At 44.2% G+C, this 23,743-nt stretch overlaps 2 protein-coding genes across 4 annotated transcripts; one reads left to right on the forward strand and one right to left on the reverse strand.

Annotated features, from left to right (window-relative positions):
* Positions 1 to 114: 114 nt before the first annotated feature.
* Positions 115 to 14,159, reverse strand: LOC135920130 (tRNA (carboxymethyluridine(34)-5-O)-methyltransferase alkbh8). Its single transcript, XM_065454223.1, has 12 exons — positions 13,960 to 14,159; positions 13,642 to 13,870; positions 13,265 to 13,414; positions 12,444 to 12,635; positions 10,746 to 10,923; positions 9,362 to 9,489; positions 8,705 to 8,738; positions 6,958 to 7,009; positions 6,705 to 6,860; positions 5,095 to 5,244; positions 3,408 to 3,688; positions 115 to 1,665 (listed from the first exon to the last, which is right to left on the reverse strand). The coding sequence occupies exons 1-12, from the start codon at positions 14,113 to 14,115 to the stop codon at positions 1,512 to 1,514; spliced, it is 1,860 nt and encodes a 619-aa protein (XP_065310295.1). The 5' UTR covers positions 14,116 to 14,159; the 3' UTR covers positions 115 to 1,511.
* A 753-nt stretch (positions 14,160 to 14,912) lies between these two features.
* Positions 14,913 to 21,120, forward strand: LOC135920131 (serine/arginine-rich splicing factor 2-like). Of its 3 annotated transcripts, XM_065454224.1 has the most exons (4): positions 14,914 to 15,462; positions 17,928 to 18,005; positions 18,502 to 19,356; positions 20,838 to 21,120. In XM_065454224.1, the coding sequence occupies exons 1-3, from the start codon at positions 15,089 to 15,091 to the stop codon at positions 19,349 to 19,351; spliced, it is 1,302 nt and encodes a 433-aa protein (XP_065310296.1). In that variant the 5' UTR covers positions 14,914 to 15,088; the 3' UTR covers positions 19,352 to 19,356; positions 20,838 to 21,120. The 3 variants fall into 3 exon arrangements, with proteins under 3 accessions (XP_065310298.1, XP_065310296.1, XP_065310297.1); XM_065454226.1 differs by lacking the exon at positions 17,928 to 18,005 and having other exon boundaries at positions 14,913 to 15,462; XM_065454225.1 differs by lacking the exon at positions 20,838 to 21,120 and having other exon boundaries at positions 14,915 to 15,462; positions 18,502 to 20,167.
* The last annotated feature ends 2,623 nt before the right edge of the window (positions 21,121 to 23,743 follow it).

A 23,743-nucleotide genomic window follows, 5' to 3' on the forward strand; every position in this document is an offset into this window, starting at 1 on the left:
AAGCAGCCATTCAGCGCGCGCCGCTACGGCGGAGGCGTGGCCAGTGCGAAAAGTTCGCCGCGGCGAACGTTTCAGAATACGTCCCCTGTATTGCAAAGTGATCGGGTACCTATGCATCACTCTGCCTCAGACGCATGGAAGAGAAGAAAAAATACAATAATAATCAACGCGTAGCTTGGCATTCCATGCCGACGTGTTGGCTTCAGGTGCTTTGAAGATAGCGATAGACTCAGCGCTGTAGCCATTTTCCCGCCAGTTTCCATTGACGAAAACGAAAATCTTGTCATCCCCTGCTTGTTAGCACAATGGGTTCTGCTTGGCTACCTCTGTGTAACGACTTTTTCTTTCTTGATTTCCTTTTTTTTCTGTGTGACTGACTGCCCACAAGGCCTTGCTTCACAGGCAGAATGCTTAAGGCTCATCTGTGTAACTATTTAAGGGAAAGCTTTCCAGAAATTATATTGTAGTCTTAAAGCTATTGATTGCACTCGCTGTAAAAGTGTACAGTTTGTATTTTTTTTTTTACCACTGTGTTCTTGTTTACAAATGTTAAGTATGTTATGGTCTCTAAGCTTTGAAGAAGCTGTGCTCTTATTACTGAAAAGACTTCAGCTATTTTTGTTGCAGCATTTGAGTTTTAAATCTTATAGGAATTTTCTTATCAGAACTAAGTTTTGATTTTGTGCTTATTGAGTGGGCAAAGCATTAATTACCATACATGGGACACGTGCAACCATGGTGACAAAAAAAAATTGTTTTGTAGCAGATTGGACGTTTGTTACAAACTCTGCTTGCTCACCGTAGTTGCATTTTTGCTTGACTTGTTCAGGGAGATCAGTGTTTTATTTTTGGGAATTAACATCAATGGCAGTTGTAGGTAGAAGCTTACATTACTCCTCTATCAACTTGAGTTTGGCTGTTACCTGTCATTTTTTTTTTTTAAGTGAACCCATGACATAGGTGTTGTGCATTATGTTCATGCCAACGCTGAAAATTGCTGCCAATGAACTGTGAACCGATGCTGATGTCGTCGACAGTAGAACCTTTTCATTCTTTCTCCGAGGCCACAAAGACATTTTTTTTTTTATTGGCCAGCCGAACAAAACCATTTTCAATGACCTGTGACGAGCATGTGCTCGGCGCCAAGAAAACAATTTCCTACCGTTGGTACACCTAGCAGTTTTGTCAAAATGTAGCCAGAAATAAAACGAAAAAAAAAAAAGTTCTTAAGCCCCACACGTTGCTGTTTGTGTCTTCAGGCCGCCGGGTGCATGGCGGAAACTAGAGGACAGATGGTCACTTTTTTCCATCTCGGTGTTCAAATGTATTGTCGCGCAACTTCTTCAACAATAAGATGTTTAGGTTGCTAAGCTGGACACCTTGCAAGTGTGGCTTTGTACCCACACAATAGAATAGAGAAGTTGACATCAGTGTTCAAAGTTCGAGCAACCAAACAAACAACGTTTCGAAAACCTGTGGTTTTTATGGACACACTTCGTCGTTTCCGTGCATCAGCTGGCAACACTGACTTTGTCTCTAACCGAGCCTTGTTTGACGATCACCGCGCACCAGTTGCCCTGATCGTGATATTCAGTTTCAACACAGCCTGGAGCCACGCTTTCAAGCAACTCTCGAAGTTCTCCACGCTGGAACAAGTGGTAATACCTAGAAAAAGAACAGAGCATGAGTAAGGGTGGAGAAAAAAATCATAATAATAAAGGGGGCGCAGTTTGCTGTATTGGTAACAACATGGTCACTAAACGGAGTGAAACGTGAGCAAGGAGTGGATGTTGCGCTTGCTTGCAAGTCTTTTCTGAAAACCCGTCACGACTTGCATCCTTCCTTTACTGTACCAACCACGAGCAAAACTATGCTCTTCAGTCGCGGCGTATGCATTTGTGTACGTGACTTACTCTTGCCATTTCTGTGCAGTGGTGGCAAGGAAAGCGACCACGAACATTAGTCTTACGAGTAAATCGAACATTCTGCTTAGCTAAAGCACACACATTTTGCATCTTAGTGAAATGTATCACTACAGACCCCCTTGGCAAAGGCACTACCGTGTTCGATGGCATGTTTGATGTGGGGTGTTTGAGTTAGCAATTGTGAAGGTTTTTTTTCCTGTCTAGTAATTCTTTGTTAAAAGAAACATATCACAGCTGGCTGTAAAACAAGTAGATATTTAATTACTCTAATTATAATGACTCGCTATAGAATGCAATAGAGTCATCCTACCTCATCCTTGACTTGCTTTCAACGCAATATCCAGCACCTTGGCATAAAGTTACGTAAATTTGTTACATTTATTGACAGACGATCGTTATTTATGACTGAAGGGGCTTAAAATGGCACAATTTATACCTCCATCAGGTGGGAAAGTACATCGCCACTTTGAGTGCATTTTGCCATTAGTGTTGTTCATAGGCCTGTCGCACGAAAAGATTTGGCACCAGTCACAGTGGCTATCGCGTTGCACTGCTGAGCACGAGTTCAATAGCGGCAAAAGCGGCCGCATCTCTATGGGGACGGAACAGGGAAAAACAAAAACATGCTCGTGTGCTGTGCATTTAGGCAATCGTTAGGGGGCTAATTTAGGTAATCGAACACAGTGCTGTATTGTCTTGGCTCGTGAGCAGTCATCATGTTGTTACTTTGTGAATATCACCTCAAATAATAAATATAGAATATGCTGGATGTTGGCAACGTCGCTGGACCTAGCGACGTTGCCGTCAAATCCAAATGACACTTTCCCTCCAGCGTAGCAGCTTGCCACTTAAGTGGCACTCGTTCAATCAAAGTGTCGCCAAATTTGCCCGTGCGACTAAGGTGCTACCCGCTACAGCGGTGCAGTCATTACATTCTCCTGCTCAGTTCAAGTCTCAAGTTCCGATTCCTAGCCATGATAGCCACATTGCAGTGGGATTGAAATGCAAGAATGCTCATGCACGGTGCGTTGAGTGAATGTTGAAGAGAACCTCAAGTGGGCAAACTATTAAATAACTGCAGTCTGAAAACGCTAGTCTCTATCAAAGACTGTCACCATGCCTGACATGCAGGACGGCTGTGAAAGAATCGAGGGCCAAGATAACGATTCTATTTCGCTTCTTTTCCTTTTTCTCGCTTCATTAGTCATGAGCTGCTGAGCACGGATATGGCTTAATTAAGCAACATTCTTGTGCCTTATAATTGTAATATCTTTCAAAGGCTACACCTTCTCGCTATATGGTACTTGTGGTCCCAATATGCTTGCATAGATGCAGTACCATAAGAAAAGCAGCCTGCCTCACTGCCGTACATGCCTCGGACAGTGAAACCACTGAAAAAAAGATGACCGCGGTCAAAACATATGACCGATCAATCATAAAGTTAGTCTCCCATTTCCGAAGGCAAGTTGCACAGATGCTCACCTGTAGTGGGTCTCTTGCGTATTCTTGGAATGCCAAGGCACCAGCATGTCCCGGGCCTGAAACTGAGTTCGATTGCAGTGCACGGGCAATGCTGACGTTTCCGGAGACTCGACATAAGTTTCACAGTTGGCAGCAGCTTTGTTGGGGTTCAGATATTTTGACAGTGCGCCTTCTTCGTCGCCACCGGGGTTGTTCTGCTCCAAGGCCCAGACGTAGACAAGCGCACGTCCACCAGGCCGCAGCACGCGTAGGATTTCGTGCACCGCCGCCTCTCGACGCTCCTGGTTAGTTTCGGCGCGAAATAACAACAAAATAGGCAAGAGGAAATTCACGTAAGCTTCTGGTGATGGATGTTGCTGCAGTTTGTAAGCTGAACTTCATCGAAGGCAATTCAATTAGCGCATTGCACGATACCAGCGCAATATCAAATGCAACAGGGAGAGAAAGCGCTGGCGTCTGCAACACACTGTTTCCATCCAGCATAGGTAAACCAAGCAATAGCAAACCAATCCATCAAGCAGCATCAGCAATCTGTGTATTACGAATCAAGGAACAGGAAAAGGAGGAATTCTAGTAACAAGCACTTGTGTATTCTGCTATTTTTACGTGTCGAGAAGTAATCAATTGTGGCAGCCTGGATATTGTGCTGGGTCAATGAACACTGGCCAGTATTCTTCTCCAGGGGTTTGACTCGAGGGTCATCACATGCTTATAGCACGAGGTCTGCTAAGGGACAAGAAATATAAATAGCAAGGTAAACCAGGTTGACATTTTATGCTCCTGGAGTCGCGAATAGACTTGTCGTCCCATGAGTTGAGAATTGGTGGGCCAGAAAAGGGCGTCAAAGCGAGACTATTGGTGACACCATCTTGAAGTTCCCACACCAGTTTCTCATGTCGCAGGTACCGGCTAGTGAGCTAGTGAACTGTTTATCAATACAGCCTAACTTCAATATAAAACACGGCTATGATAAATTATCAGATATAACAAAGTAAATAAATTTCTTGGCCAATATCGATTTTTTTTTATTTATCGGCACTGTAAGCCTTGCAAGGATCATACAGAAGTGGACATACAAACATGGTACAGGCACAGCATTTTAGCATGCAAGGGATGTTTCAAGTTCAAAAGAAAGAAAGGCAAAAGGTATGAAAGTATGCCATGTAAAGTACAAAAAGTAGTCTGTACAAGTAAAATGTTAACATGCACTCAGTGGAACGTACGGTTAAAAAAAACTTGCAGAAGCAGAGCATTGAAAAGCATGAACATGCACCAATGCGTGTATGAAAAGTCGGTCAAAAAGTAACAAATAAACGCTTATAAGTTATAACAAATATTCGGCATATGACAAAGGTGTTTTCAAGTTGGACACAACTTCATGACTACAATGTTCAACTTCATAAAATGATGGCACTGCCATAACAAAACGACTCGACTTGGGAACCATTGTGGATATTTCTCGAACAAAAGGGACACATCTTGAAAGCTGTGGCACCACAATGAGAGGCACAGTTCGGGGAGAAAATTCAAAACCTGTAATTTCTACACAAATAACAAATTTTTAATGAAATGCAAAGAGAGTGTTCATAATATAATCTATCATTCTACACTGATGTTGCATTTCTCAAGCATCTCTTCAACATAACATGCCCCACTGAACAACGCAGTGGATATTGTGAGTACTTACAATGGTAGATAGATGATGCAGAACAGCTATGCTGATGCAGGCATCAAAGACGCCCCTTCTAAATGGCATCTGCAGCACATCAGCTTGAAGAACTTCGAGTCCACGATGCTGACAAATGTCGCAGAGCCGTTGGCTGCGGTCGAAACCAAGCTTTGTGTAGGAAAAAAAAAAAAAGGAAATATGCACCTCTATTTGCATCGTTTTGGCTTCGGCTAAGCACCATGAAAGGATAGTCTTCAAAACCCAGTTGTTTTAGTTTTTAACTAACGCCATTAGGAAAGTTCATCTTGGAAGCAATCTAAATGCATGGGAATGAAGAAATCATTCTCTATAGCGTCCACTGAACTGATTCTGCTGTCTTGTTGCATTTGAAAGAAAAAGTAATGTGCTCATTGCGGAGAGCAAATCTTCGAATTCAGCCCTTTTTAACAAAAATCGCCAACATTTAAAAACAAACCGTTGAGTTTGCAGCCTTGAAACGCCACGACAAAATGAACAATACTACACTCTGCATCGTGGTTGACATCCAAAGTGGTCAAAACTTGTACATTAACGCTGCTCTGAAATGCACCTCCAATTTGTGGACAAGTATTTTTCAAAAACCTTTGTAAGCCACAGTACTTTTACCTCGTATTTCATTCCGTTAGACACGCCAATGCACATAGTTTACAGAATTGTGATATGTATCTGGTTTTGCAACGGAGTTGTGGCACTGCAAACTTAATACATAAATGGAAAAAGATTGCAGCATTCTAGGCCCTAAATTACAATTCTGCTGCCAACAGTCAGTACAATTTAGCTTCGTCGCTTTGACAAATTTCAAGTAAATTGCTCTCTCCATCAAGAGACTACGTAGCCGGGCACGGCAGTGCGATGATCATGCTTATATAATCTGCTTACCACCAGCTGCACCCTTTGTATGCTAAAGGGTGGCAGATTAGGCTGGTTGGTTAATAATGTAACTGTTTAGTGCGAAGCATTAACAACAGGACAACGTGAGACATTGACGAGTGCTTGCCCCCTGACTTGCGTTGTCCTGTTGCCACTATTTTGTGCTATATAGCCTTGTAGCCATCTGCCAAGGCTGTTAATTGCCAAGGCTGTTAATTGTTAAAATTTTGGGGATTTGCCAAAGTTACGCCCCGCAGCTTTGCTGAGGTAACCTCATTGTACATATAATACTTGACACCAACAAATACTGTAGCCAAAGATAAATTTTGTCTCAGTTGGCCTTTAACCTGTTAACTGCCGTGACAAATTCCAAAAAAATTTATAGAAGTGCAATGAAAAGATGGCGAAGGTCATTGTGCATTATTTTCTTGTCAAAATTACAAGAAACTGAACACATATGCATGTGCAAAAATTGCAAATGTGGAAATTCACGAGTTGACTCGTCGCCGGCACCAGTGGACGCTTGTTGTGATGAAAAGCTAGCTAATCCTCGCCAGTTGCGGGGTTAACCATCTCGTCATCTCGCTTTAGACAGAAATAAGATTTACGGCAAGAAAAAGTCGCACAAATGTATGCAGCGCAGTGACAGGCCAACTTATTTTACTATGTGCACTGGAACTCTTTATGGTTTTATTTACAAAAATTTGCGATGCACTAACCTTGAGCAGCTTGTCGTGACCTATGAGGTACTTGCCATTGCCACATCCAGCGTCGAGCAAAAGTGAGCCCTGTTCCAATGAATCCAGGAACTCGGCAACTTTGGGCCACTGTTTATACCTGGTGTCGCTGAACTGCTCCGCTATGTTTTCATACACCTGTGTGCGCAAAACACTACAGCTGCAGTCTGAATAATGCTAGTCCCGAGGATGAAAGGATAAGCATCGACTCTGCGAACAGAAGAACGTCATTCACCTTGTAGACATGCTCCGTTTCTAGCCTCAGAGCAGTTGCATTGTCTTGGTTTCTGCAATTCAGTTTGAACAACAAAGATGTAAGGTTTGTCAAACTTTAAAGTACTTTGTAAACTGCTTAGTAAAAGGTAACTTTGCCTCTGAGGAACCTGTGAAATACAGCAACATTCTCATTTCAGCATCTCCAGACGAAGTATGTCGCATTTTAAACAAAAAGGTCAAGGTCTGTTGGAAGCAGATTTTTTTATTTGCGCCTCCAATTTCTTGCTTGATAAAATTAAAAAATATTAGAAAAGTTAAAAAAAGTGAAGTATTAAGTCTTCTACCCTAGACTCTGGAATGAAGACAGTGTAATGCTCTTAGCTATGTCAATTAAAGACACCTTTATAAAGACTACAGGTGTTCGAAAAGTAAAATTTTAGAATAAGATCAAATACAAATATTCGAGAAAGATGACCTCCAAACATTGAATCGAATATTACATTTCTAAACACAGTGAAACATAAAGCTTGTGTGGAGTCTTCTTAGCAAAAAAAACAATTTATATAAATATTATAAAAATTATTTACATGGCTTATTTACAGGTATATTCAAATGCATGTAATACTGTTTGCAAATTGACATCCAGTCAACTAAGAAGCTTATAAACGAAAAGCAACTACTTTCACTTATCTGGTACACCCTGACAATGACAGTAACAAAAAAAAGAAAGAGAGGGGGGGGGGGGGAACAGCATGTTGCATGACGCAATACAATTCATGTGGAGTATTGAGTTCGTTCAAGGGGTTAATTTTGATACTACCTACAGCACTACACATTGATTTAAAGGGATGAAAACATGCCGAGACTGGCCAAATAATAAAAATAAATTGCTTTACTCTAAGTCGAGCTAACAAATTCAGCTACACAAAAGGCATTCGTAATGAATGACTGAACGAATAATCTGTCCCACCAGCCGTGGTTGCTTAGTAGCTATGGTGTTGGGCTGCTAAGCACGAGGTTGTGGTATCGAATCTCAGCCACGGCCGGCCACCTTTCGATGGAGGCGAAATGCGAGAACACCCATGCACCTAGATTTAGCTGCACATTAAAGAACCCCAGGTGGCCGAAATTATTCCGGAGCCCTCCACTACAGCATGCCTCATAATCAGATCGTGGTTTTGGCATGCAAAATCCCATAATTTTAATAATCTGTCCCGTACATTTGCTCAGGAACCAGTGACCCTGCGTCGCAACCGCAGTTCCCCTGCAGCGGAATCATTCGCTACAGTTCTCCTTTCCATCACTCTCCATCCTCTAAAAACCCGCCGTCGTTGCTCAGTGGCTATGGTGTTAGGCTGCTGAGCATGAGGTCGCGGGATCGAATCCCAGCCACGGCGCCCGCATTTCGATGGGGGCGAAATGCGAAAACACCCGTGTACTTAGATTTAGGTGCACGTTAAAGAACCCCAGGTGGTCTAAATTTCCAGAGTCCTCCACTACGGCGTGCCTCATAATCAGAAAGTGGTTTTGGCACGTAAAACCCCATATATTATTATTATTCATCCTCTAAAACTCCAATAAGTGTTGTTAACCCTTACATACTCTAATAGTGAATTCTTGAATCGAAAAACAAGAACTATTCTATTTGTATTAGAAATTTCGGATATTCGCCCACCCCTAAAACTACACCAATCAAGTGTCAAGACACCAGCAAGTGGCAAACTCAACTATTGTTGAGTTTGTTGCTAGGCACAATGCCAACTTACCCAAAACGATGAGAATCGCACAGCAAGGCGTTTCCTGCAAGAACAAATGATAAAGGTTTTAACCCCATAGACGTAAACAATAAACCGAATTTTCGAATTTTTTGCATGTGTGATTGGTATCAGAAACAATGAAACTGACGTGTGAAGTGTGTGCGTGAATTATATGCAAATTGTGCCTCCACATGTGGCTTCACGGGAATGCGAAGCACACTGCCATGAAGCAGAACCACAATTCACTGTAAAACTGCAATGAAATGGTCATCTATCAAAACTTGTTGGCCAAGTTGTCGCGAACATTATCGACATAAAACAAAAACATAGACGCGAGCATATGCCACTACCAAATGAAGTTTATTTAGAGCAAAAAGAATATCTATACGTGAAGTGTGCATGTACACATTTTGCAGAAGGCATTTGTTTGTGCCTTTCTTTTAATTCGTGCGCATATTTTTCGCACTGGCTATACCATGAAATCGCAGTCCCTGGACAAACAAAACGTGATTGTTTCAGGAGCCTGCCTGGCTTTTGAATGTTGCTGTGCATGGTTATTCGTGTGGGTAATACACAGATTCCCAGTATTCATGCCACAAAGATGTGGCATCAGTGTTAAGGTAAGCAACGGAAGCGAGGCAGTAAGATCGGGCAGGCAATGCTCACCACATTTGCAGCTCCCTCTTCGTATGTGCCTGAACGTGTACGAGATCCGGACGCTGCGCTGAGAAAGGGTTATGCCGTTGTCCGGGCCACCGGATCTTGGAACGACGTCAAACTTGCGCGACGCGATACTGGGGGCACAAGGAAAGCAAAGCATAAGAACTCCTTGCCTTGTCGGTCTTGAAAGTTTGTCAGCACGGTACTAATACCATTACTACTGCTTCCATGAAGCTCGCAATTACCGTAATGTCCGAGATGCACGTGAAAGAGCAATATCACTTAAGACTGTTGCAAAGTATGGTTTCTGAACTCTTATATTTTCATTCTCTTAATGAAAGAATGTTTATTGCTAATAAACAAATCGTAGTGGCAGTGAGGTTTCAGCAGAAAAAAAAAAAAGGAATGCTCGAAAATTCCTTCTTTTTCTGTTGAAAACCTCAATGCTGGTTTAATAGGAAGCTCTACCTGTTGCCCTTACTATACAAATACCTATGAGATGCAGAAACGCTTTTATTTGGCTACCGTTTAGTAAACTTGAATGATATTTATTACATTACAAGTAAAAGTAAAATTTTAATGATTGCAGGAAGCATATATGTTCACTTAGGGCCCTCAATTTTTTACAAAAGCAACACCAGCAATTGAAAATTTTCAGAAGAATTTCAGCATTAAGCGGACAATTTCATAACTCTACAATAAAAGTAGATATTGCGACTCTGCTAGGTGAATTTATTACAGCATTTAAAGCTGACAAAATATATTCATTTTTTAAAGTTCACACAAAATTTATTGTTACTTCTATTCTGCAAGAAGTCCTATTCACAAACTACTTGTGTAATTCAGAGCTATGTATACTACATCATGTCTTTTCAGTTTAGCCACATAAATAGAGCCAGCTTACGGTTTAGTTCTGTTAACACAGAGTTATAGAATTGCAAGCTTGCTGCAATTTGCTCCAAATTGTTTTAGTTTACCAATTCTCGTCGTTTTCTGTAAAAATGTTGAGGCCTAAAATCAGCACGCTGTTTCTGGTTGTCACGAGAATTGAATTATATTTCTTTTAAATGTGACTTCTTTCATCCACATCGGTTCAGCAGTCACCTAGTGATAGCATTTGCACATTTCGCACATATCTTAACAGCAACATTGTTGTTGGCTCTGAGCTAAAGTTTCATCTTAACCGTCGAAATCCACAGCACATGTGGAGGCGTCATTTTGGTTTGCAAATTCAGCACAATAGCTAGGGCGAGCCACAGAGATAGTTTATCAAGAAACCAACTTAATTGGCTTCATAACAATATGCTACAACGTCGTGAGAAGCAAATGCCCCTTTCACAAAGGCTCCCACAACCTTTATTTTGTCGATTAGTTCAACAAGCCCTCTCACCCGTGAGACCAGACGTAGCGGCTGTCGCCAGACAGAATCAGCGCACTGCGAGGAGGTAGAACTTGCGCCACTTGGCGGCCGTCGGGGTGCCGGAAGTTCATCACAACTGAAGAGCCCAAGCTAAGCAGCACGATGTCGTTGTCAAAGGATTCGTGGCTGTCGACATGTGGAGGGATTCCTGGCAAAAATAAGCGATACACGAGTGTAACACATTTGTCGTCACGGCATCCACGAGGACGTCCCAGGCCAACAGTAAAGAGCAGTGGCACCTTCTGCACTGCCAGCAAACAGCCGTGAGGATGTGCCGAGTGTGCGGCACAATTTGCGAGTGGGACAGATGAGTGATAAATGTGTGCTTCACTGCTCACCAAAATTTTTCTGTGAACAGCTCGCACGTAAATTTACGGGTGCCATACTGGGCACCAGTCAAAGCTTTTGTAGCACACGCAGATATAGGCCAAAGATAAGCAGACTGGACTCAAATAGAAAGTCAAATGATGCACTCTAAAAACATTTTACGTCCTTTGGGGCATATCTTTGTGCCACAACAATAATCGCCATCTGCCTTGCTTGCATTTCCTTTCTTGACAACTCTGCACTTACTACTTTCGTGTTGAGAACGTCATGCCAAGCTGATAATGTGCGTTCCGTTTGTAACCTTGAAGTACCAGATGTGCAGCACTGGAGAAAGGAAAGGCACTTGTGAAAGATGACGGTTATTATGTGTCCCAAAGGGTGAAAACCAAGAACAGCTGGACCACCTAAAGCTTAATTAACCTAAATCTAAATACACATGCTGTCTTCATCGGAATGCAGCTGTTGTGGCCAGGAATTGAACCCGCGACCTTGTGGTCAGCAGCCACTGAGCAACAGTGGCAGGCGTGGATTGGATTCAATCACAGCTATTGCCATGTTAGTAATACTACTCCAACAAAGCGATCACAATAATGTTACTGCAAGATAAATAGATGACTTATACATGACAGATTGTGCAGCGCATCTGTATTAAACACAATAAAGAGCTCAGAAGGATTCCTGTTGTTTTTTAAGCACAGCTGCAAATTCAGAACTTATTTATTTATTTAAAATACCTTACAGTCCCAAGGAATGGGCAGTGTGTAAGAGGAGCTTCAAAATTTTACGTGATATAAACAGCATACAATTACATAAAAATCTTAAGAACACTTTTTAAAATAATTGTTCCATGTACAATTATAAACTGCACACAACGTCGAAAATCCTCAAAGTGAAAAGGACAAAAAATGAAGACAAGAAGCAAAGCAAACAAGAAACTATATTAAGTAAGAAATGCGTGTTTATGTCGTGACAGAATTGTTCCTTGTTAGCTTCAGCTACCAGGATATCGGAAAGGCCGTTTCACAAACGGATGTCACGTGGCAGATGAATTAAAAGCATCTGTTTTACCATAGATGCATGTGAAATAAATATGATTACGGAATATTCATGGTGCATTTCACACTATTAAATGCACCACATCTCTCTACAGCATGGTAGCTCCCTCAAACACACGCAGAGGTGAGTACATTGTCAAAATGAGTCCCAGCACATACGAAACATCATAAAAAGAAAGTGACGTAACATCTCCTGCGAACTAAGCAAAGTTGGATCCATGTAACAGATCGCACTTTGCAAATGGGCTCTGCACTGCAGAGACCTTCAACGGAAAACGAGTATTACCCTGTCCAGGGAGGTAGCGGGTCACAGTCAGCTGGTCAGGAAGTCTGTCCAAGCGACCGGCAGCGACAAGCCGGCCCAAGAACGGCGCGCATTCGTTGGGAATGCTTTCGGACAGTGGTGCATCTTTCTGTACTCCCTGTAGACTGTAGTCGAAGGCATAGCCAAAATGACGCACTTCCCGCTGACGAAGAGCTGCAGCGAAAAGATGCGAATGTGAGACCTGAGAAAGACGTTAACAAATGAAGACTTTTCTTGCACTTTTCTCTGAAAACGTTGGAACGTAAGCACATTACAAAGGATCATGGCCCTTGCATGAATCCCAAGGCCAGTAGAAGAACGAACTTCATCTTAACAATTGTTGTGACTGGCAGCACGAAGTTAGTGGAATTCTGTCGAGAGCTATGACCACTTGAGCTATGACAAAAACTACATCACTATGGTGTCTCAGCTAGACAGTCATCAACATCTTTCATGTCTTCATTTCAACAACAATAAAAAGCTGTTTCCAACAGCTCTGGGAATGAAAATTGCAACTTCTAAATACGATAGCATATCTTTGCGTGTCCACGTCTACGTACCTGAATCCTGCTCGGTATCTGGAAGGACTTACTGTTAAGGATTTCTATTTATACTGTGCCCGACTACAGAAATGATCGCAACCATCGGCTGTAGACACTGGGCCATCATAAAGTGGAGCGACGGACTTTCGATCGCATGCCGAGATAGTGCAAGACAACTCCCTCGGCGTTTCATTGCATGGCGACGCAAGTGTCAGTTTAATCGCATGGTCAATTTGCAATGCGAATAGCACGTGGTCTCACCTTGTGACTCTTCTGGGTCACCCCACGTGATCAGCTGTGCTAGGTCGGTGGCTTCGTTCTCGGTGACGGCATCTTCAATAAGCTTCAATCCCTCCGGCAGTTGTCTGTCATCAAACAGGTTGCTACACGCATTTCCTCTGATGCTTGGCGCTGAGAATGCATCAGAGAGGGGTGAAAAGTAAGAGGATATCAGTGCATGAACACAAGACGAAGATGCTTAGCAAACGTGTATGTCGCATCGTTTATAGTAACTACATATTTCTACATAATGGCCATGATTATGACGTGATTCTGCACGGTCAACATGTACAATGACAGCCAGTTTTCTTCTAGCGGTAACTTGTGTTAGAAATGAACTTCCGTCGCAGATGACTAACCTCGTTCAATGAATGCAGGAAACACGGGGTCTTTAGCGAACGTTGGCACGTTGCTGCTCAGATAAGAAGCCGCGGCCGCGCTAGAGTCGACATCCTCGAATACCACTACGGCGAACGGTTGACCGGGAATGAGCAAGATGTCTTGTATGCTGCCGTAGCAGTGAAGGTCGCTGTAGATGGCCTCGTAGCTCCCACCGCAAACCATTCCACAGTTGTTGAGCACTAGAAACTGAAACATCGGGGAAAACATAAAAGCAGAAACATTAAAACGGCACTTGCGATCGACCACTGCGCGTCAGTAAATCTGGTGGTAATCACCCTCGTCGGATAGTCGCACACGTCGACGCCGGTGTTCTCGCGGATGATCCGGGCACATCTCGCCACTTTTCGACGAGCTTTTCTCTCTGACTTTGTGAGCTTTAACTTCGCAGCCGCTTCTTCGGTCGAAACAAAACCAACCTCGCGTGCTGCCATAACAACTTTGTGGGCGCCGCCATTAAACTAGGTTGCCACGACAACGTTTCTAACGCCTCCACTAAGCGTGAATTTCACGCGACGCGTGTGCATAGTATTCGCTAACTTAGAAGCATAAAAAAAGAAGTTTGCTTTGCTGAACAAAATTTTTTGCATCAAGTAGACTAGTTAAAAGTTTTGCTGGCGACTCAATGCGTGACCTTTGAGATTGACAGCACTGCTGTTTTATCTCGGAGGCTATGCTCAGCAGCTTGAAAATTGGGGCAACCACTTAGAGAACGTTACTTTTGCAATATTTGGTAAGTTTATGGGACGCTGTTCAGCGAATTTAACTTTCTTTCAGCGCGTGTCACCGCTACACGTTTGCCTATAGCAACGGAAAAACGGCTGCGGGAGCAGCAAGTAGAGCAGTAGGGCATAGAGTAGGGTTTGAAACATGGAGGAAGGAAAAACGTCCGGCCAAACGTTTTTCCTTCCTCCACGGGCTTATAGTGTCTAGAATATACAGGCAATAAACTATAGTCATTTTTGTAGGAAACTCTATGCTATAACTGGCTTAAAGTAAAGCTTAAAGGGTGGAGGCCATCAAAGTTTTGGCGACCATGTGGCATCATCGCAAGTTGGGCATCCATGCTTGAAAATAACTTTTCGGTGCGAATACTTCATTTCTTCAAATTTCAAAAATATTAAAACATGACATAATTTTGGTACTTATATCAGCGCTGAATAAAGTTGCTGTTTTTTGTTTTATTTTTGCGTAATTTTGTCAACACGATACGCACGTAATCCGACGCGCCGATACGGCAACACTGGCCGGCAAGCCGCTCGCAACCGCCATTTTGCCCGTCTTCCTGCCACCGCTTGACGCTCGTGTGTTCGTTGATGAGGTGGAACATCAAGAGCGCGTAAGGTTTCGCGCCCAAGCTCCCAGGCTTTTCCACATTGAATTGCGGCCTCAAGGAACGGCCTCACCATGAATTACGGCCGGGCACCGCCGCAGATCGACGGCATGACGTCGTTGAAGGTGGACAACCTCACGTATCGCACCACGCCGGAGGACCTGAAGCGGGTCTTCGAAAAGTACGGGGACGTCGGTGACGTCTACATACCGCGGCATCCCTACACACGTGAAAGCCGTGGATTCGCCTTCGTGCGATTCTACGACAAACGCGACTGCGAGGACGCCATGGACTCGCTGGACGGCTACATCCTGGACGGCCGCGAACTGCGCGTCCAAATGGCGCGCTATGGGCGGCCATCGGACCCGTACCGCCAGTCGTCGTCGCGAAACGTCAGACCGAGCCGCCGTTCCCGTTCGAGGTCGAGGAGCCGTGGTCGCCGGTCCAGGTACGCTGCACTTCTCTACTCGCGCGTTTGCGTGCGGTCTTGACCGCGTTTCGATATGATCCCCCCCTCCAGAGCATTTTAACCCGGAAAAAAGGCTGTTGTTGACGCGCGCCGGACGCTTCAACTGCAACAGTACCGCAAGAGCAAGCGCGTGGATTTATCTGATATGTTCGAGTGTCCCTTGCCACGTTTCTCGTTTAAGAACAGCTCGGCATAAATTACGAGCATCCACAGTAACTGGCCTTTTTTCTTTCTTTCGCAGCCTCAGTGCAACCTTCCTAAATTTCCATCGCGTTCTGTTCGGAACGAAAGGGCTTCGTATAAGCACGGTCGCGTGATCACTTCCTTCTGTTAACACTAGATTTATCTGTACATGAAGCCACGTGGTTCCCTTCCAACGCTAAGCAACATGCTTTTTAGTTATCCAGTACAATTTGCAAAACCAACTCGCCCACATCAAGCTTCTGCTGCCAATTTATGTATGTTCGTGCTTTTCGCTAGTTCCCTGCATGACCGCCAGGTGAAGAACTGGCGCAACCGTCGTGAGCGATGTGCCAACAATTGTGTGTGGACTGCGGTATGCGCGCGCTTCTACACTATTTCGAGTACAACTGCACGAAGGATGCTGCAGGACGGCGTCTCGTTGTTAGCCCAGTGCCTTCGCATTAGATTGGACAACCTTGTAACTAACTGTTCAGCTACTGAGCATGAAGTGGCTGGTTGGGATTCCAGGCTGCATTGGATGACCATTAAAATTGTGGCCAAAATTAATTGGTAGCCCCCCTACTGCGGCGGAAAGTCACAACCTAGATTTATTTTTTTCGGCTCTTTGCTCACCAATCTGAGATGTAAAGCACCTTTTGAAGAACCTTGCACTATAAATTGACTGTCTCATAGTTGGGCAGTGACGTTACTTTAAAGTAAAGGGATGCAATAATTCTGGGCCCCTTCTTCAAGTAATAAAAAGGTAGCTTTAGCTCACAAATGTCTCACAGTTTTAGATGCAAGTCCTTTGGGCATCGTTCAAAGGTATTGTGTACTAGACATCATTGCAAAATTACACTCTACTTGCTGTCTTGGTTGCGATTGTGGCATGAAGCCACAATCGCAAAGCAGATGCATGTCACAGATCTGTTGTACCTCGGTGTCAGGTAAAATCCAGGCAAGTTCGATTAAATCAGATTCCTTCAGAAAAATATTCCGTGTTCTCGAAACGGTGTGTAAACCACTATTTCCCTGTGCTGTGTGTTATAGCAGCATGTAACAGAGCTGGCAAACATCGTGTTGTGTGCGCACTTCTCTTGGCACCTTAGTGGCAAACTTTCAAGCGAAAGCATGGCCTTGGGAGCTCCCATCCTAATACAGAGGAAAGGCACAGACTCAGCATTGTTTGAATTACATGGTTTGTTCCATTTGAATGTATATCTACTGGCTGTTGGGAATAGATTCCTTTTATCAGGCTGGCAATTTTTTGCCAAGACTGCCAGAAATTGTAAATAAGAAAATGAAGCAGCATGTTTACAGCTTCATATACATTATGTTTACATTAATTACAACATTGTTAACAGCATTAGTTAAGGCATCGAAAGTGAGAGAATTGACGCAGTCTGCATATTATATCCAAGCCACACGTTCACAGAAAATGATATTAACTTGCTAATGCCCTAAATTTTGATGTCATTTGCCAGAACCCATTCAACTAAGAAATGTGTATTCTTGTCACCATAGCTTGCGCACTGCAATACAAATGTAGTATCTGAAATCTCTATCAGCAACAAACTGAAGCTAACTGCACCATCATATGTTTATGTTTACATTTCACAATTCATGAAGGCAGATTAAATTTGCAAGAATAACTTATTTTTAATTACTATCCTAAAGTTGACCACATCAACAGGTGCTGTCATTGACGCCATCGTGTCAAATGTAATTAAATATGGACGTGTGGCAGCTCCATCAAATAAACGTCGTTAGGAAACTAGAGAAAGGCAAGTTAATGTGACTTTCTGTGCCCATGGGGCATGGGTATTGCATAATTAGAATACTAATTGTCAGTGCGTAGTAGTAGTAAAATTCTTCCCTTCAATATCACAAATTGCATTCAACTCAGTTTAGGGCCTGTCAAATGAATATTTCTGCATCCATGTATTTCAGTAGGGAAGTTGGAGTGTGCCTCGAGCTAAAGCACCATCATAGGTATAGTAAAAGCAACAAGACAGGGGTCTGTACTATTTCATATATGCTGAGAGCAGCAGCCACAAAAGAAAAGAAGAGAAAAGAACTGCACACATTGAGCCTTGCCTTTGCACAGTCATTTAGCTGTTGTGATTGACATTCATGTGTTAAATGCAGCATAAAGAAAACTTGTAAGAACAGGTACTGCAATGTTGTGACAGTGTTAACGAGCCACTGTTGTTTGACAGGCCGTGCACTGATTGAGATAAATAAAAATTATCCTCGGGCAGGAGCCGACGACGTTCATCATCTAGAAGCCGTAGGCGGTCCAGGAGCCGGTCCCGGCATCGCCAGTCAACCTCTCGCAGGTGAGCACCATAAGACGGTGCTTAAATTTTGTGACGGGTTTGCTTACATTGCTTAAAGACCAGGTGCAATGAAAGTTTAGACCTAGGGAGATTAAATACCCCTCCGTAGCTATCAATTGATGCCATTTTACGCTAACATTGTTGAAATTTGATGACGTAGAATCATCCACTGTGACAGGTGTATAACTGGCTTTCATCAGTTTTCATAAACAAACTTGAGGGCCTAAACAAAGACTTTATTGCCAACAGTAGAAATCAATCTCACTCAGGTTAGTAAAATATGTAACCGGATTTGCACACAGCAGTGCACAGGCTTGCATGCTGCTGTGATGGACAGTGCAGCCCTGCAGTCACGGAGTGCAAACGTGCATTGGTTGGTACTTAGCATACTGGTGGGGAGACCACAGCCTGCTCAAGGAAAGAAACACTTGTCAGCAAGTTGTGCTAAGGGAATGCATAGTAAAGTGGTGTTCCCTTTAATCAAAACATTTTGCAGGTCCAGGAGTCGTTCAAAGGAGCGCAGGCGTTCCCGCAGCCGCTCTCACAAGAGCCGGAGCCGATCCAGGGATCGTCGCAAGAGTCGCAGCAAGTCCAGGGATCGCAGTCGTAGCCGTTCTCGAAACCGTGAAGTTAAAAGGAGTCGTTCCAAGTCGAGGAACAGAAGTCGCTCAAAATCCAGAGATCGTAGCCGATCAAAGGAACGTGGAGTAAAATCGAAGCGACGCAGCCGATCAAAGTCAAAGGGTCGTCGCAGTCGGTCGAAGTCCAAGGAACGTAGTCGTTCCAAGTCCAAGGAACGTAGTCGTTCCAAGTCTAAGGAACGAAGCCGATCAAAGACGAAGGATCACCGCTCCAATTCTGGCGAACGCAGCCACAGCAAAGATCGCAGCCGATCCAAATCCAAGGAACATGGCGAAAGCCAACACAAGAGCCGATCAAGGTCTGCAGAACGTGGTCAGAGCCAGCGACGGAGCCGGTCCAAGTCCAAGGAACACAGTCGCTCAAACTCCAGAGACCGCAGCCGATCCCGGGGCAACAGTCGCAGCCAGTCCAAGGAACGCAGCGATGCCAAGTCACGTCGAAGCCGCAGCAGAAGCCTCCATGACGGCAAGCAGCGAGATCGCAGCCGTAGTCGATCCCACAACGGAGATGGCCGCAGCCCATCACAGAGCCCAAGAAAGGTGGCTGATGAAAGGGCTGATTCGAGGTCACGGTCAAGGTCACGCAGCCCGGGAGATAAGCACAGTTCACCGCCTCCAGATCCAGCAGAGTCCAACGGCGATCATGAGATGCGCTCACCTGAACGAGACCGCCGCTCTCGGTCCAAATCGCAGGACTCCGACTGAGACATGTGAGAATTGTCTTGTGCTGTTTTGCACCTCGGAGGAGAGAAAGCATGTTACTCTCAGCCCTGCCTTGAAAATATGTTAATCTTATATATTTGCTCCCTTTCTTTGTCTACACTGCTTCAGAGAGCCTTTGATTTTGGCAAGTATGGCGTAAATGTACTAGGTTTTTCTTTTTTTAAGTTGTTTGAAAGTTGACAGCGTTCTTGCAACAGAAAAATCTGTAAACATAGTCAGATGGCTGAAATTTTACGTTACTTTATCTGCAACTGGCACATGGAATGTGCATTTCTTCATTAGTACCATGTGGGGCCATCATTGGTTAAAAACTTGTTGCATAGGTAAATTTGAAATTCAGTTCTACTTCTGGCATTACATAATCATAAGGCATGATGAACTTGTTCACTTTTTATTTCACAATTGGGGGGATTTCCGTGCACATTACAAAAATTTGATTTGGGCACACTGCAAGCGGGCACTTGGACATTTTCTATGGTGTTTTCTGTTCACCCGTAGCACAGTCACTGACAACTTTAGCCAGGTGTGTAGCTGAATTCTGTAACATGCTTAATACCTCTGTTTTATAGATGTCTTGTGATGAGTCTTGCATGATTGACAAGTTTTCATTTTTGCTGTTATTTTGGTTTACTGTTTGTAACTTTGTGCCTCTTGTGTGTGTAGTTGAGCGTTCTACACTGGACATTCATTTCATTGCTACTGAGCCAACTGCCACTATTGTGCCTCTGTAAGCACTCCTATTATTCTTTCCATTTGCCTTGTATCACAATTTTGAATTAAACTCTGTGGAACTGGAAAGTGTTGGGCAAGGTAAAACAGCCTTGTGGCAATTTGGAATAAGCTCACTAGTGTTTTTTAGATTGTAGCTGCCTTGTGGCTTGCAAGTTTCAACTACAGTTACCTTTTTTTTTTTTTGCGATTGCTAGTGTCGGAATTTAGCCCGGGTGTAAAACAGCGCGGGCACTTGTAACGTGTTCATTCAACTGTAGCAGCTGATCGATGCATTGACTTTTCTAACCCTGTAATGACCAACGTGCAACTTTTGCTGCACTGATTTTTATATCAGTTTGTATAGCCATTGTTTGCGTTTTCTCATAGTTTTCACTCAACATTTCCGTGTCTTTCTCTTTTTTTCTTATTTTTTTTACAAAAATGTACCTACTCTTCATGGTTGGAAACAAAGGTAAACAAGTTTCAATTTCCCTCAATGTGCATTACAGGGTTAATTTTTAAATTATCTCCACTGGTGCACCATATTTACTGTCGGGGATTTATAAGCCTAGCGTCACGAAGCAGCTTAGTCAAGGCACTCGCACTAAAAAGGGTTAAAACTGCCAGACATGATTAGGGTCACTGCCACGTCTGTATGGGGAATGGCGGTAGGGAGGGGAAGGAATCGATGCACAACATTTTGGGGCAGTGGCTTCACTGACTGTCGTCGTGTTGTTGCCCCTGTCTGTGCCTGCAGGCCCTGAGGTGTGAGGGCGTTGGTAAAAGGCGTTGGTGGCTCTCTCGAAATGGCGAGACACCATGTACGAGTTCCAGCTGCGCTGAGTTCGGGCGGTGGTTTCCAGAGTGCGGGACGTGTGCTGAAGCTTGCGTGCTACCCCCAACCCACTTGCTCATCACCTCCAGGCTGTCTTTTTTTTTTCAGCCATTTGCCTTCTCTTGACTAAATTCCAAGGACAAGTTCTATTTGCAGAGAAATTGGCAAATATTGAGGAATGAAATTTAAGAAGCTCACGTTTGCATATCCTGGGCAAACGTAGGTTTTGTTTTTGTTGAAATAGGGGGAAATTACTTGGTTGATCTCAGTGGGCTTTCTTTAAGTGGTCAAGCTTTATAAAATTGCTAGCTTTCTGTAGTTATGCAGCTTCTGATGAGTTGTGCCATTGTGTGCGCAAGCAAAAATTTTAATCCCGGGCTTGATATCTGTAAAAGCACACTCTTGGTACTGCAGGCAAAAATTTTGACCACAGGCTTGATACATGTGAGAGCACACTATTCGGTCTACAAATCATTTTTACTTGGTCCTTTGAAGTAGTCTGTTTTTTTTTTCTTTTTGTTGAATGCCTGATGTCGTAACTGAACAACCGTTTCAAAGGTACCGCTTGAGCAGCAAAGCCTGGTTGCTCGAGGCAGCTCGCAAGAGACCGAGAAGGCCGAGCGAGCGGTTTGGGGGGCAGAAGGGTGTTGGCGGTCCGGCGGGCGGTTTGCAGCCGGAGCTGTGGCATGCTGTTGGGTGGTGCCGGTGTGTTGCTGATGAGCAGCGTTGCTGTGCGGGAAAACCGGTGTAAGTAGTTGGATCGAGATGATGGTGAGCCAATGTCTGACTAAGTCTCGCCACAGGCCGGGATCCCTACCTGAAGGGGCGTGTCGTGTAGCAGCCCGGCAGTAGTTCCGGCTCGTGTTCCAGCTTTGCCCCGTGCGATGGTGTTGCGGTGGTCCTGGCACATTCGCTGTCCTGTGGTGCAGAGTTCCGTGTGGTGGGGCATTTGCCGAAGGAGCTGTGTGGTTTGGTGCCACTGCTTTCTTTCTTTTTTTTTCTTCTACATTTACCTCTAGGTGTGTCGTCCCTGAAGACCAAAGGCAGCTTACGAGCAGGAAGTTTCGGAGTAGAGTATGCAGAGCTACTTTGTCTTTTTTTTTTTCTTTGGTGCCAAAGCTTGAGCTGGATTTGTTCATGGTAAAGCTTACTTCCAGTAACTTGATTAGTATGTGCAGTTCTCGATGCTCGCAATTTCAGCATTGAGCAGCAAATGTTAACTTTGCGCTGCTTCTGAAACACTTAAATTAACTGTCGGAGTGAAGGGTTACTTGTCAGCATTGTTGTCAGGAAGCACCAGATGGTCACAATTTGTGTTCATTTTGCTGTTGCAGAACTGAATGTGCTGTGTGCGGGTATCAACCGCAACCAATGCACAGTATTTGTTGCTGGGTGCATCTTGGAACAGGCACTTAATGCCACATTGCCTACACAGTGCGCCTGGCTTTAGTACTACAGTATAGCATTCAAACAGTTTGCATAAAGTGGTAAAAGCAAAATTTCAAATTCAAAACATTGGGCGCATTGGCTCATTTTACCACTCAAAAAGTTTACTGTTAAGCAGTCCTCAGGTGTCTCTGCATGCTCTGCTCTTAGGACTTCACATTGGACGTCTAGATAACTATAGTTCAAAAGTTGCCATCAAATAAAGGTCTTCAGCCTTAATACTGTGCCTCTGCTGTCTCTACCCTACAATCTCTCGGCTAAAAGTACACAGTATCTCGAAGTCGATTGTGTAATAGGACCATGCTGCTGGCAAATGTGCAGTGGAGTTCGCATTTTTGGAACTGTAGCAGTTTTAAGACTGCGGCAGAGTGCGCTTAGTTTCACACTTTGCACCCACCTGCCTTCCCTACCTTGCAAAGTAGGCATCTGCGTCGTGTATTGACCATGTGCTCAGCCACTCCAAGCCATGGAAAGTCGAGCCTGCGCCATGCAGCAAGGGAGAGCGCTGACGCTCTCCGAAAGGATATTTATTGATCTGGGTTTGGATGTGACACGGTTGTTTACAATTAAACCTTATTACATAAGAGAGCGAAATGGTCGGTGACCACAAACAGCGCGCCCCAACAGAGAACGGTACTAAGGACCCTGTCTGGAGGTGCCACCTATCCTTCGGCCAGCACTGTTGTATTCGCCCAACCCAGAATAAAGGAAATAGACGAGGAATCACCACCTCGAGGAGCTGTCTCAGGACATCGAGAGACGAGAGAAGCGCGCAGTGGCTGGGAGCCCCGAAGAGCCCAAGTAACCGCCGGCCGTGGAGGACGCATCTTTCGACGTCCCAATGGGAGTCTTCCCAAGCCCCGCCTAGCATGCACGATCAAGGGCTCGAGTCCCACCAAAACTGGGCTTGCTGACCCACCGTGGGCGGGTTGACAGCCGGGTGAGGGACTTGGAGCTTGCAAACGCAATTGCGTCGTGCAATTGCACTGCAGGCACCCGTACTGCCGTGCCGCCTTCAGTTCCGTTTGTGTATGTGACTAGTTCGTTTCTTTTTTCTTTTTGCTCTTCTGGCCAGTGGTGTTCTTGAGGAGACCGGTCATAAATTGATGAGACAACATTTCAGTTAGTGCCAAGTATTGTAAAACCTTGCATATAATACTTTTCGGCCTCAAAATTTAGACATACACTTTCCACCTCAAACATAGTACAAAAAGTTTAGAAAGACAATCTTAGTAGCAGAAAGGTGGAGAGGTCGGCCTGAGGGAAGTGCCTGTAGCCTGCTACTACTAGTGTTGTGGAAGGGATTTGGAGGAATAATGCACCATTTGTGAAGAGGAATGGAGGTGGTGGTATGGTGAACATGATAAAAGAGCTGCACAGCG

This window comes from Dermacentor albipictus, chromosome 8, assembly GCF_038994185.2.
Source record: "Dermacentor albipictus isolate Rhodes 1998 colony chromosome 8, USDA_Dalb.pri_finalv2, whole genome shotgun sequence".
NCBI lineage: Eukaryota > Metazoa > Arthropoda > Arachnida > Ixodida > Ixodidae > Dermacentor > Dermacentor albipictus.

Coding starts and splice junctions, on each gene's coding strand:
- LOC135920130 (XM_065454223.1), bottom strand. CDS start 14,115: ATGGCAGCACGCGAGGTTGGTTTTGTTTCGACCGAAGAAGCGGCTGCG. Junction 7,010..8,704: donor TGCGATTCTCATCGTTTTGG/GTAAGTTGGCAT, acceptor ACTGAATTGCAG/AAACCAAGACAATGCAACTG. Junction 3,689..5,094: donor TGCATCATCTATCTACCATT/GTAAGTACTCAC, acceptor GAAACTAACCAG/GAGCGTCGAGAGGCGGCGGT.
- LOC135920131 (XM_065454224.1), top strand. CDS start 15,089: ATGAATTACGGCCGGGCACCGCCGCAGATCGACGGCATGACGTCGTTG. Junction 15,463..17,927: donor AGCCGTGGTCGCCGGTCCAG/GTACGCTGCACT, acceptor ATCCTCGGGCAG/GAGCCGACGACGTTCATCAT. Junction 18,006..18,501: donor CGCCAGTCAACCTCTCGCAG/GTGAGCACCATA, acceptor AACATTTTGCAG/GTCCAGGAGTCGTTCAAAGG.